Consider the following 14252-nt stretch of genomic DNA (forward strand, 5'->3'; position numbering starts at 1 on the left):
CACCTTTGCTTCGAAGTTGATCCCATGTTGGAATGCTTCCTCGTTATGCATTGGAATTCTCAAATCATGGCCATCATCAACAAGATTGTACTTTGTTTTCGCTGGCATGACTGCCGACTATCCGTTTCGACACCAGACGGAAGGGGACGAACCTAATTGTTAATCCGAAACCCAAAACGCGTCCCAAATTCCTTAAATCCAGTGGTCCATTGCATCGAGTAGTCGTCCCAAAGATCCGTGTGTCACACAATTATCCAGTGGGCTAGGAGGTGTAACTTTGTATCTATTGCTCAAGCAAGTAGGCTGGCTTTCAGTTCTGATACAATAACAATCGTGTCTCTCCAGAAAATCTATTCACTTCCTAAATAAGTAGCCCACGGTTACTTTCAGTGACGTAAAATCACCAAAACTACCCTAACAGTCAAAAATGTTGTTTTCCTGGTCCTGCCGTTTTTCCCACTAGTAAAATGCCATGACCAGCCTAGCCGCCCCTCACTCTCCCCATGCATGGATTCTCCAGGCAGATCGGGATTGGAGGAATCTGGGAATTCCTCCTGTTTTCATTGGAACATAGTAATTCATATATAATAGGAGGGCGAGTTTGTTTTGCACGGCCCGGTGCCCTGAGTGAGAGTTCACTTAAAGACCAGTGGAATAGTCTACAATATACAAACTCCGCCTTCGCGGGGTARGGGGCCATGCAAAACAAACTTTCCCAGTGTCACCCTAGCAGCACTGGGGGGAAAAATAGTTGCTCTTTCTGTTCAACGTAAAGACTATGTAGTGACATGATGGTAGGCTAGTGTTTACATACAGTGTATGCCTTATTGCAGTGCAGGTGTACAGTATGCATACTTATATCACTGTGTTAAAGTTAAATCTAGACTTGGTTTCCTCTATCACCCCAGCTGCCAAACCAACCCTGATTCAGATGACCATCCTACCCATGGTAGATTACGGAGACATACTTTATAGATCAGCAGGTAAGGGTGCTCTTGAGCGGCTAGATGTTCTTTACCATTGGGCCATCAGATTTGCCACCAATGCTCATTATAGGACACATCACTGCACTCTATACTCCTCTGTAAACGGGTCATATCTGTATACCCGTCGCAAGACCCACTGGTTGATGCTTATTTATAAAACCCTCTTAGGCCTCACTCCACCCTATCTGAGATAACGACTGCAGCCCTCATCCTCCACATACAACACCCGTTCTGCCAGTCACATTCTGTTAAAGGTCCCCAAAGCACACACATCCCTGTGCTCGTCATTTTCAGTTCGCTGCAGCTAGCGACTGGAACGAGCTGCAACAAACACTAAAACTGGACAGTTTTATCTCAATATCTTCATTCAAAGACTCAATCATGGACACTCTTACTGACAGTTGTGGCTGATTTGCGCGATGTATTGTTGTCTCTACCTTCTTGCCCTTTGTGCTGTTGTCTGTGCCCACTAATGTTTGTACCATGTTTTGTGCTGCTACCATGTTGTTGTCATGTGTTGCTGCCTTGCTATGTTGTTGTCTTAGGTCTCTTGTCGTGATGTGTGTTTTGTCCTATATTTATATGTTGTTATTATTATTTAATCCCGTCCCCACAGGAGGTATTTTGCCTTTTGGTAGGCCATCATTGTAAATAAGAATTTGTTCTTAACTGACTTGCCTAGTTAAATAAAATAAAAGTAACACTTGTTTAAAGGGGCAATCAGCAGTTGCTACATCCATRTTTAGAAGATGGGCTCCRGAGTGGCGTAGCGGTCAAAGGCACTGTATCTCAGTGCAAGAGGTGTCACTACAGTTCCTGGTTCAAATCCAGGCTGTATCACATCTGGATGTGATAGGGCGGCGCACAATTGGCCCAGCGTCGTCCAGGGTAGGCAGTCATTGTATATAAGAATTTGTTCTTAACTGACTTGCCTAGTTAAAGACATGCTCCAGAACTTTGATGATTAGTAAGCATTTTTAAACCTCCCGCTTTGGGCGGAATGTGTCAATGTGTAGTTCATACCTGCATAATCTATGAGCAGAATTACTGTTTTACTTCAATTAGCCATGAAATCCCTAGTTTGAAAGCAACTATTTACTGGAAGCTGTGCAGCGCCATTTCCCCCCATGTGGGTCAGCCCCCTAGCAATTTGAGTTCCAGCCAATGAGGTTCAGCCCCTCGAAATTTGAGTGACAGCTAGCAAGATGCACACACAGCAGAGCAAGAGAGAGTAATGATGTGGTGCACATATCTGCACATATGTGACGTAGTACGCAATTTTCGTAAACCACTTTGGCTCGTAAGGCTACTTTCAGAACTACTGGCTAAAAAGTAAACAAAGTACCAGATAATCTCTTTAAATTATTATGATTATGTAGAATAGTGATGTTGTTTATAAAATATAGGGAGATATCAATGAATAGACAGTGGCTTGAAAATTAGAAAGAGCAAGACTACCTACTAGTGGTCACCTAAGCTAATGACTGTAGTAAGGTACTCAGTATGCTGTGTAGGCAATGTTCTGTACAAGATGTGCATGATAAATGTAGCTTGGCGTTGTATAATGCAGTTCATCTGTGTCACCTGTCTGTAACTTATGGTAAGAAGCAGCGCTCTGCTCCCCAAGGTGTCTCAGATGTGTGGGGAATTGGAGCAGCACCAATTCACAACACTGGCAGAGACTAAAGGATGTAGCTGCATTGACTGACTCACTAGCCTAAGGGTGCATCTCAATAATTTTAATTTCCTTCCTCTCCTCATCTCTCTTCTCATTAACCATCATTATGTTTATCCAGGCAGTGATATGAATGATTGCAGTTGAAAGATTGTGACATGAATGATTGCAGTTGAAGGGTTGATCCCAACAGTATTATGTCACTTCCTCTCCTAGCTGCCTTATCCATATGGGTGAAAATCATATGGATAATGTAAGGATGCCTTTGGGCATCTGATACCACCTATCCCGTGCTTTCAGATTAGTGTGGATGAGCATCTTTAGACTATTGGGACACTGCCCAAGTCTCACTAGCTCTCTCTCCATTTCTGTCTGTGTACTCAATAGTGTGCTGGCTTTAAGATTAAGATGACTTTATTGGTCAATTGCACACAAGGTACAACTGAAATTGGACTTCCGCTTTTAACCCAACTCTCTTAAACCACCACACACACACACACACACACACACCACACACACACACACACACACACACACACACACACACAACACACACACACACACACACACACCACACACACACACACACACACACACACACACACACACACACAGAGGTTTTGGAGAGGTGCGTGGGGCCTCCATACTGGGTGCCCGGGTAGCTGTTGTTGGGGGTTACTGTAAGTGCCTTGCTCGAAGGCAAAACATAATAATCCCAACAGATTTTTCCCATCAGACTCGGGATTCAAATGTACAACCCTCCAGTGGCCGGCTCGCCTCTCTAACCACTGGACTACCTGCATATGCTCCCAGCAGTAAGTAGATTTTTGGGATCAGTCATTATACAGCCTGGTTCTTTAGAAGAGGGATCTCTGATTCTGCCGTCACTGACCATTTCTAATGTAGCTCCTACTTTTAAAATACTACTATTACTACTTACCACTGATACTGATGATACAGCAATTACCGTAATTTCTGGACTATTAAGCTCACCTGAATATAAGCCGCACCCACTGATAAAAAAAAAAGATGTATTTTGTACATTAATAAGCCGCACATGTCTATAAACCGCAGGTGCCTACCGGTACATTGAAACAAATGAACTTTACAAACCTTTAAACGAAACACGGCTTGTAACAAAAATAAATAGGCTTTTAAAACGAAACACGGCTTGTAACAAAAATAAATAGGCCTTTAAACGAAACACGGCTTGTTAACAAAAATAAATAGGCTTTAACGAAACACGGCTTGTAACAAAAATAAATAGGCTTTAACGAAACACGGCTTGTAACAAAAATAAATAGGCTTTTAAACGAAACACGGCGTGTAACAAAAATAAATAGGCTTTTAAACGAAACACGGCTTGTAACAAAAATAAATAGGCTTTAACGAAACACGGCTTGTAACAAAAATAAAAAAAATAGCAGTAAACAGTAGCCTACCAAGAAAGTCATTGGTCACTATCTTCCTCCTCCTGTGCACTGAAACCACTGAAGTTATCTCCTTCGGTGTCGGAGTTGAATAGCCTCAGAATTGCTTCATCCGATGTTGGATCGTTTTCATTGTCGCTCTCGTCACTTTCATCCGGAGGCAAATTCCCCGCTGAGCTCATGCGGTTGCATTAAGGAGAAGTTTATCTAAAGTTCCATGTATAACACTTGTATGTTTTATCAATGTTTATTATGAGTATTTCTGTAAATTGATGTGGCTCTCTGCAAAATCACTGGATGTTTTGGAGGCAAAACATTACTGAACATAAACTAAGATTTGTGGATATAAATATGAACTTTATCGAACAAAACATACATGTATTGTGTAACATGAAGTCCTATGAGTGTCATCTGATGAAGATCATCCATGGTTAGTGATTAATTATATCTCTATTTCTGCTTTTTTGTGACTCCTCTCTTTGGCTGGAAAAATGGCTGTGTTTTTCTGTGACTAGGTACTGACCTAACATAATCAGATGGTGTGCTTTCGTCGTAAAGCCTTTTTGAAATCGGACACTGTGGTGGGATTAACAACAAGTTTATCTTTAAAATGGTGTAAAATACTTGTATGTTTGAGAAATTTTAATTATGAGATTTCTGTTGTTTGAATTTGGCGCCCTGCACTTTCACTGGCTGTTGTCAAGTCGATCCCGTTAACGGGATCTCAGCCGATCTCAGCTGTAAGAAGTTAATAAGTGTTTAGCTGAGCAGGCTGGGGATGTCGTTAGTGGTGCTGCTGTAGAGTCAGATAAGGGTCAGTGAGTCACAGCAGAATAGATGCATGCTGGTCTGTTGCCAGGTTCCCTGTTTGGTCCGAGGGCATTTCCCAATCCCAAGGACACTTTACACGATACATTTCATTGCTGCTTTCCAGAACCCAAGGACACGAGTCGGGCGGGAAGGATTTACTTCAGACGCCCGACAAGGCCCTCATCCCCATAATTCGCAGAAGAAAGAGACACAGGTATCGTGGACGAAGATCCGGGTGCCTTTTTAGTATCCGTCGCTGAGAGGGTAATCTACCTTTACCATCGGTCCTATTAGCCAACGTACAATCAAMCGATAATAAAATAGACGAACTACGATCATGTATATCCTACGAACGGGACATTAAAAACTGTAATATCTTATGTTTCACAGAGTCGTGGCTGAACGACGACATAAATAACATATAGCTGGCGGGTTTTAAGCTTTTTCGGCAGCATAGAACAGCGGCCTCTGGTAAGACAAGGGGTGGCAGTCTATATATATTTGTAAACAGCAGCTGGTACATGAAATCTAAGGAAGTCTCAAGGTTTTGCTCGCCTGAGGTAGAGTATCTCATGATAAACTGAAGACCACACTATTTCCCAAGAGAGTTTTATCTGTATTTTTCGGAGCTGTCTGCATACCACCACAAACCGATGCTGGCACTAAGACCACACTCAATGAGCTGTATACGGCCATAAGTAAACAGGAAAACACTCACCCAGAGGCGGCACTCTTAGAGGCCGGGGACTTTAATGCAGGAAAACTAATTTCTACCAGCATGTTAAATGTGCAACCAGAGGAGAAAAAAACTCTAGACCACCTTTACTCCACACACAGAGACGCGTACAAAGCTCTCCCTTGCCCTCCATTTGGCAATTCTGACCATAATTCTATCCTCCTGATTCCGGTTTACAAACAAAAACTAAAGCAGGAAGCACCAGTGACTCAATCAATAAGAAAGTGGTCAGATGAAGCAGATGCTAAGCTACAGGACTGTTTTGCTAGCACATACTGGAATATGTTCTGAGATTCTTCCGATGGCATTGAGGAGTACACCACATCAGTCACTGGCTTCATCAATGAGTGCATCGATGACTTCGTCCCCACTGTGATCGTATGTACATACCCCAACCAGAAGCCGTGGATTACAGGCAACATCTACACTGAGCTAAAGGGTAGAGCTGCCGCTTTCAAGGAGCGGGACACTAATCCGGAAGCTTAATAGACATTCCGCTATGACCTCCGATGAACCATCAAACAGGCAAAGCATCAATACAGGACTAAGATTGAATCGTACTACACCGGCTCCAACGCTTGTCGGATGTGGCAGGGCTTGCAAACTACTACAGACTACAAAGGGAAGCACAGCCGGGAGCTGCACAGTGACACAAGCCTACCAGACGAYCTAAATTACTTCTATGCTCACTTCGAGGCAATTAACACTGAGGCATTCACGAGAGCATCAGCTGGTCCAGACGACTGTGTGATCACACTCTCCGTAGCCGATGTGAGTAAGACCTTTATACAGGTCAACATTCACAAGGCTGCAGGACCAGACGGATTACCAGGACATGTACTCCGAGCATGCGCTGACCAACTGGCAAGTGTCTTCACTGACATTTTCAATCTCTCCCTGTCTGAGTATGTAATAGCAACGTTTCAAGCCGACCACCATAGTTCCTGTGCTCAAGAGCACTAAGATAACCTGCCTAAATGACTACCGTCCCGTAGCATTCCGGTATGTAGCCATGAAGTGCTTTGAAGTGCTTTGCAAGACCATCATCCCAGAAAACCTAGACCCACTCCAATTTGCATACCGCCCCAAAAGATCCACAGATGATGCAATCTCTATTGCACTCCACACTGCCCTTTCCCACCTTGACAAAAGGAACACCTATTTGAGAATGCTATTCATTGACTACAGCTCTGCGTTCAACACCATAGTGCCCTCAAAGCTCATCACTAAGCTATGGACCATGGGACTAAACACCTCCTTCTGCAACTGGATCCTGGACTTCCTGATGGGCCGTCCCCAGGTGGTAAGGGTAAGTAACAACACATCCGCCACACTGATCCTCTACAAGGGGTCCCCTCTGGGGTGTGTGCTCAGTCCCCTCCTGTACCAACACTATCATTAAGTTTGCCGATGACAAAACAGTGGTAGGCCTGATCACCAACAACGATGAGACAGCCTATAGGGAGGAGGTCAGAGACCTGGCCGTGTGGTGCCAGGACAGCAACCTCTCCCTCAACGTGATCAAGACAAAGGAGATGATTGTGGACTACAGGAAAAGGAGGACCGAGCATGCCCACATTCTCATCGAATGGGCTGTAGTGGAACAGGTTGAGAGCTTCAAGTTCCTTGGTCTCCACATCACCAACAAACTGACATGGTCCAAGCACACCAAGACAGCCGTGAAGAGGACACAACAAAACCTATTCCCCCTCAGTTAACTGAAAAGATTTGGCATGGGTCCTGAGATCCTCAAAAGGTTCTACAGCTGCACCATCGAGAACATCCTAACTGGTTGCATCACTGCCTGGTATGGCAACTGCTCGGCCTCCGACTGCAAGGCACTACAGAGGGGTGGGCAAAGAGAGCCCCTCCAGGTTTTCCGTATCTGGGGGGGACTGGAACTGTCAGCTGAGTGGTAAGGAACTGTGGCAGACAACTTGTGACCACTGTGAAACTGATAACAGGGATAATAAACAGAGGGGGGGGGGGAGGGGGCAATAACAGGGAGGGGAGAGTCCTTGGGCTGGTAGTAGATTGTATAACAGGTGGCGGACAATGTATGAGAGAGAGAACTGTGAACTATATTGCCATTGTATCTGAGAGGAGGAGGGACGTTTATGACGAAATGTGAGGTGTATAAACCAATGTACCGGAAATTATAGGCAGAACGTTCCGTAAATAAACATTTGACTATTGTAGACTGGGCTTCTGTCTGTTTTTKTTTCTATCAGTATCTTACAAATCCTGATATAGCAGACTGYGTAATTAAATTGAATTGGTTAAAGAACATGAGAACTTAATTCTCTTATCAAGGTCCAAGAGGGTTCTAAACAGCTTCTACCCCCAAGCCATAAGACTCCTGAACATCTAATCAAATGGCTCCCCAGACTATTTGCATTGCCCTCCCCCCCCCTCTGTTTATTATCTATGCATAGTCACTTTAATAACTCTACCTACATGTACATATTACCTCAATTACCTAGACAAATCGGTGCCCTCGGACATTGACTCTGTACCGGTACCCCCTGTATATAGCCTCGCTATTGTTATTTTATTGGTGCTCTTTAATTATTTGTTACTTTTATTTCTTATTCTTTTTTCGCGGTATTTTTTTCTTAAAACTGCATTGTTGGTTAAGGGCTTGTAAATAAGCATTTCACTGTACGGTCTACACKTGTTGTATTTGGCGCATGTGACAAATAACATTTGATTTAATAATAAAGAGTCATCAAGAGAGAGCAAAAGACAGAAAGTGGAGAGAACTCGTCACAATGAGGGGAAGCTGAATATTTACTGAGTTAACTGGATAGATGAAGAGAGAGTAAAACGTTCAATATAGACAGTCAAAATACAAATACATCAGAAAGAATAAAGTAAAGCAGACAGTACATAAATGGAACAGTATCCAGTAACAGACCAGGAAGCAACGCAGAGACTCATCTACACTGCATGACTCTGCTCCTGCAGAAGATTAACCTGGAGTGATTTTGAGAGGCTCCTGTTCAAACTCCACATTGTATTTGTAATACTACTTGCAGTGCTCCCATAGGGGGAGCCAGAACTGCACAGATTAATACTAGACAACAATCAGTCCTAGAGAGAGACTGATTTTGTAAAAAAAGTAACCTTTATTTAACTAGCCAAGTCAGTTAAGAACAAATTCTTATTTACAATGACGGTCTACCCTGGCCAAACCTTAACCCGGACYACGCTGGGCCAATTGTGCGCCGCCCTCTGGGACTCCCAATCTCGGCCAGTTGTGATACAGCCTGGAATCGAACCAGGGTCTGTAATGACACCATTAGCACTGAGATGCAGTGCCTTAGACGCTGCGGCACTTGGACAAGAATAAATATATTACTAAGACTAAAAGCACGTCATTTATGCCTCAAGAGAACATAAACAACTCCCTCTCCCTCTCTGCATGTCTACCACACCAGTACAGCTACCCTGTCTGAGTAGCAGGAAGATTCAAAAACATGTGCAGTAGAAAAATCAGAAAACCACTTATCCTTTTCTGGTGCACTTGGAGCTACACAGAGAAAGAGGGGTCATTAGGGTATGAATAGGTGTTCTCAGTAGSCATGCGTGGCTCCTCAGGAGGTCTACATAGGGTTTATTCCTAGCTGAGTGCACAAAGCAACGCTCACATTTGTTTCAACATGAAAAGCACTTCATGGCTCTGCTATCCTCTGATAAACATTAAAGGTCAGGGGCCTTTCATGCTGGGAATTTTCATTAGAAAGGACCCATGAGCACCAACATGTGTAGTTCATAGCAGCATATCAAATTGGGTATCAAATGAAAGCTAAGATTCTATATTTTGGGGAGATGAAGACAATTTTCCATCTCAAATATTAGGCGTAAGTAAAGGCTTTTATTTCTGGATAAACATCTGGATAAAACATCTACCAGAAAAAGTATTAAAAGTTCTTAAGGATTAGCCCCTTTATTAACATTTTCACCAAATCTAACTGCCTGCAGCTCAGGCCCTGAAGCAAGGATATGCATATTCTTGGTACCATTTGAAAGGAAACACTTTGAAGTTTATGGAAATGTGAAAAGAATGTAGTAGAATATAACACAATAGATCTGGTAAAATATGATACAAAGGAGAAAAAAAATTGTATTTGAAATGCAAAAGAAGGGCTGGAATAATACATTATGGCCTATGTGCAATTTAGATTTTGGCCACTAGATGGCATCAGTGTATGTGCAACGTTTTTGACTGATCCAATGAACGATTGCATTTCCATTTAAAATGTTGTATTAAGACTTTCCAAATGTGCCTAATTTGTTAATTAATAACTTTTCATGTTCAAAATTGTGCACTCTCAAACAATAGCATGGTATTCTTTCACTGTAATAGCTACTGTAAATTGGACAGTGCAGTTAGATTAACAAGAATTTAAGCTTTCTGCCAATATCAGATATGTCTATGTCCTGGGAAATTGTCTTGTTACTTACAACCTCATGCTAATCGCATTAGCCTACGTTTCTCAACCGTGCCATGGAAGGGACACTGATCCTGAAGAAGTTTTAAAAGGTATCAGAAACATCAAAACAAAATAATGATGAAATAAAGACCCCTGCTGCCAACTAAGAAACACAGTATATTTAGTTTTGGATAAATTCTTTACCTTCCATAATTCTGTTAACAAAAACCCCCATATCTTTAAAATATTTTCTAATTTATCTCCCTCATGAGGAGGGAGGATAAAGAAAGTTCACAGAAGTAACAATTAATGGTAAACCTACCAATTAGTTAGTGATTTTACACATATCAATTTTGTAAATAATATTTTCAATTATTAAGTGATTAAAACTCGTAATTCCGTTATCGAATTGGTCATGGAATTACCAAAAAAATACGTAACGGAATTACTGCAACTGAATTGGCAACAATGGGAAATCATAATAGTCACAAACCACAGTTGGGTCTCCTTCTACTGTCCTCGCTTCCACTGGCATAGTGTTATGTTCAGCTCATAATGGTTTTCTTTGTCTTTCTGTTTGTCAAACCAAGAGTGGTTAAACAGTCTGGACAACCCCTCTCTCTCTCTCTCTCTCTCTCCCCCTCTGCCTCTCACTCTCCAGTTAATGTCACCTTTCCCAGGTCTTACTGACACCTACCCATGAGCCTCCTCTCTTTCCATTTACTGTAATCAGCATCCTCACCTACGGAGCACCGACCGACACCGGATGTCCATGGACATTTACATTTTGTCAGTCCACTCTGGCCTTGATGTTAATATCCACAGACGGACCGGACTGGACCAAATCTGAACCAATCATAGACGTTTGTTTCACAAGTTTGGATAGTACAGTGCAGTACAGTAAGTAGAGCACAGTAGAGTCCAGTACAGTGAGTAGAGCACAGTACATTACTGTACAGTGATAGAGAACTGTAGAGTACATTAAAATACAATACAGTGAGTAGAGCAGAGGTTCCGTTAGCCGTAATAGTCAGCTTTTGGCCATTACATGTTTTTTTTAAGCTGAAAAAATGGAATTGGCACCGGCCAATTGTCCTAGGAAGATTTTWAAAAATCCCATTGCGAAATAATGCTCTCTATCCTATTTATTTATGGAAATACCAGTTGATGGAAATACATTTGACCAGTAATGCTTATTGATCGATGAGTTAATTAACATAATTTTGTGGAATTAAATTGGCATGTGTGTATATTCCTTATTTATCACACAGCATACAGATAGAGACCCTTTTAGTGGAAAATATGTTAGACAGCACTTTTATAAGCCCAATAATAACCCACTCTAAAATGTGCAGTTTTGTCACACAAACACAATGCCACAAGTTTTGAGGGAGGGTGCATGCAAGAATGTCCACCAGAATTGTTGCAAATTTAATGTTAATTTCTCTACCAACGTTGTTTTAGATAATTTGGAAATACGTCCAACTGGTCTCACAACTGCAGACKACGAGTAAACAGGCCAGCCCAGGACCTCCACATCCGACATCGTCTGAGACCAGCCAACCCGGACAGCTGATGAAACTGAGGAGTATTTCTGTCTGTAATAAAGCCTTTCGTGGGGAAAAACTCATTCTGATTGGCTAGGCCTGGCTCCCCACCCAAGGCTGCGCCCCTGCCCTGTCATGTGAAATCCATAGATGAGGGCCTAATAAATTTATTTAACTTGACTGATTTCGTTATGGACTGTAACTCAGTAAAATCATTGAAATTGTTGCGTTCATATTTTTGTTCAGTATAGTTCATATTTGTATTTCTCAACTGGTAATTGAAGCATGCTTCCCATTTGCCATACAAATGCATAGGCAACTTCCGGAAGTCAGGCTTAATCAGCACGTCACACACCACTTTGCAAGGAGCTGGAGGAGGTATGRATTTTGAAAACATAACTACTTAAATTGTTTGAATCCTGACCGCTTTACTACATATTATGATGCATATTTTACCTTGCTTCAAAGTAGCCTAGCGTAGGCAAAATCCGACCATATCGTGGAGGCAACTATTTTATACAGACTTCCATATGCCATTGAAACCAGTAGCCTATTTCTCTCATGTTCTATTGGTTTTCAACTTTCTTTCACTGTCAGGAAGCCAAATGCACATTCGCGTGTACGCCTACTGCCTTAAGAAATAATAGTTGATCAACATTTTAAGCTAAACGCTCTGATCTGTTACATCATATTCTTTGCCTTTGAAAAAAATGTTTTATGTAGCCTAGGCCTACTAGTTGTATAAATTTGGGATTTTTCGTCCCAGTCTGGTGGGCTATCTCATGAATTGATGTGATGTATTTAGGTGAGTGGACACCTGTGGCAATAGATTTGGGAGTTGCCCGTCGTTCCCGCATCCATACCCTATAATTCKGAATCTTTTTGTGACTAATTTGTGTACAGGTAGCCCAGAAAACACATCCCTGATTAGAAGCACCTGCTGCTCATCTGATGTTCTTTACGAACGCTGTTTTGAATTACATGACATTTTACCTACACACTGAAGAAGGCTGTAAAGCTGAAACATCTGTGTAATATAGGAAAAATCACCTGTTGTTTGGGTATCATTATGTATATATGCCCTCCTATTGTTGAATTGTTTAGATAAAATGCAGTAAAAAAGGTAAAAACATAAAATAAGTGCGAGTGCGAACCCATTAATCTCTTTGTTTCTCGACAAGCTGACCGATTAGGTAAAGTTTTCTACTATGGGGGATAGTAGACTGGCATAGGGAACATGCCCTTTAGGCTAGGGGCTAGTAAATTGAATTAAATTGCCAAAATGAATTAGCCTAATTAGCCTACTCCTGTCTATACAGAAGTAAATAAAATTATTCAAAATAGGCTACTAAAGCATGATTTGGCCACAGAGGATCATTAGAGAAAATACAGTAGACAGCACGCGTCAAACGTTTGATGTATAACCCTATGTCCGGGTGACGTGTGCATGCCCATATTTGGGCATCCGGTCAGGACATCCTGGAGGGAAGTTATCACGTGCTCTAGGGAGTGCCAATATAGGGGCATCCTGTCAGGACATCCTGTTCCTGTTCTCACGCCTTAGAGTGAGTGTTAATTTATGCATATAGTGCATCTATTCCTTTGAAGCTGTCACGCTTTAGTTGGTGTTTATTTAACAAGATAGTGCATCTGTATATGTTAAAGCATGTGTAGGCATTTGATCTATCCTGGTGTGTGTGTGTGTGTGTGTGTGTGTGTGTGTGTGTGTCTCTGCAGGGGTGTTTGAAACAATGTTTTTTTATCTAAACAATTCAACAATAGGAGGGCATATATACATAATGATACCCAAACAACAGGTGATTTTTCCTATGTTGGGGGATCAAAGGAGAGCTGCTCTAATCAGGTGTTTATTGGTGGTCTTAAACAAATCTACTGTGAAACAAAAGTGTACACTTTACACACATGTTTATCGACTTTAAAAAAAAGACTGCAGTAACATGTCAGATATAGTAGAGATGCTACAAAATCTGCTAGTTCGTATGTATTTTCCAAAGCCTGTCTGGATGTGAACTACTTTGTGCCTGGAAAACTTACAGAGCTAGGGCTTGTGTGGGATATCCTGCGAACAAGAGAGCCTGTCTTGACGACGGGGTGGAATTGGAAACGGCAGGATGTGAGGGTTAACTTCTCTAGGGTAGGTGAGACGCTAACGTCCTCCGAAACACGACCCTAGCAAGCCGTACTGCTTCTTGACACACTGCTTGCTTAACCCGGAACCCAGCCGCACCAATGTGTCGGAGGAAACACTGTGCAACTGGCGACCATGTCAGCGTGCATGCACCCAGCCCACCACAGGAGTTGCTAGAGCGTGGTGGTACAAGGACATCCCGGCCGAATCCTGCCCTAACCCAGACAACGCTGGACCAATTGTGCGTCGCCTCATGGGTCTCCCGGTTGCAGCTGGCTGCGACAGAGCGATGCACTGCCTTAGACCGCTGCGTAACTCAGGAGGCCCTTCATTTGGCAATTCTGACTACAAATCTATTCTACTGATTCCTGATTACAAGCAAAAACTAAATCAGGAAGTACCAGTGACTCGCTCAATATGGAAGTGGTCAGATGACTCAGATGCTATGGTACAGGACTGTTTTGCTACCACAGACTGGAATAT

The 14252-nt window shown here is 42.4% G+C and overlaps 1 protein-coding gene across 1 annotated transcript in view; it reads right to left on the minus strand.

Moving 5' to 3' along the window:
- The window catches only part of LOC111972342 (carboxyl-terminal PDZ ligand of neuronal nitric oxide synthase protein-like), a 260880-nt gene extending 260319 nt beyond the window's left edge, over nt 1–561 (minus strand). Inside the window, exon 1 of the mRNA XM_023999365.2 lies at nt 4–561. Coding sequence (XP_023855133.1) covers nt 4–108 — 105 coding nt within the window. The 5' untranslated portion in view covers nt 109–561. The remainder of the gene's footprint in view (nt 1–3) is intronic.
- Between the last annotated feature and the right edge of the window lie 13691 nt (nt 562–14252).

Source organism: Salvelinus sp. IW2-2015, linkage group LG13 (genome assembly GCF_002910315.2).
Source record: "Salvelinus sp. IW2-2015 linkage group LG13, ASM291031v2, whole genome shotgun sequence".
In the NCBI taxonomy this organism is placed as follows: Eukaryota; Metazoa; Chordata; class Actinopteri; order Salmoniformes; family Salmonidae; genus Salvelinus; species Salvelinus sp. IW2-2015.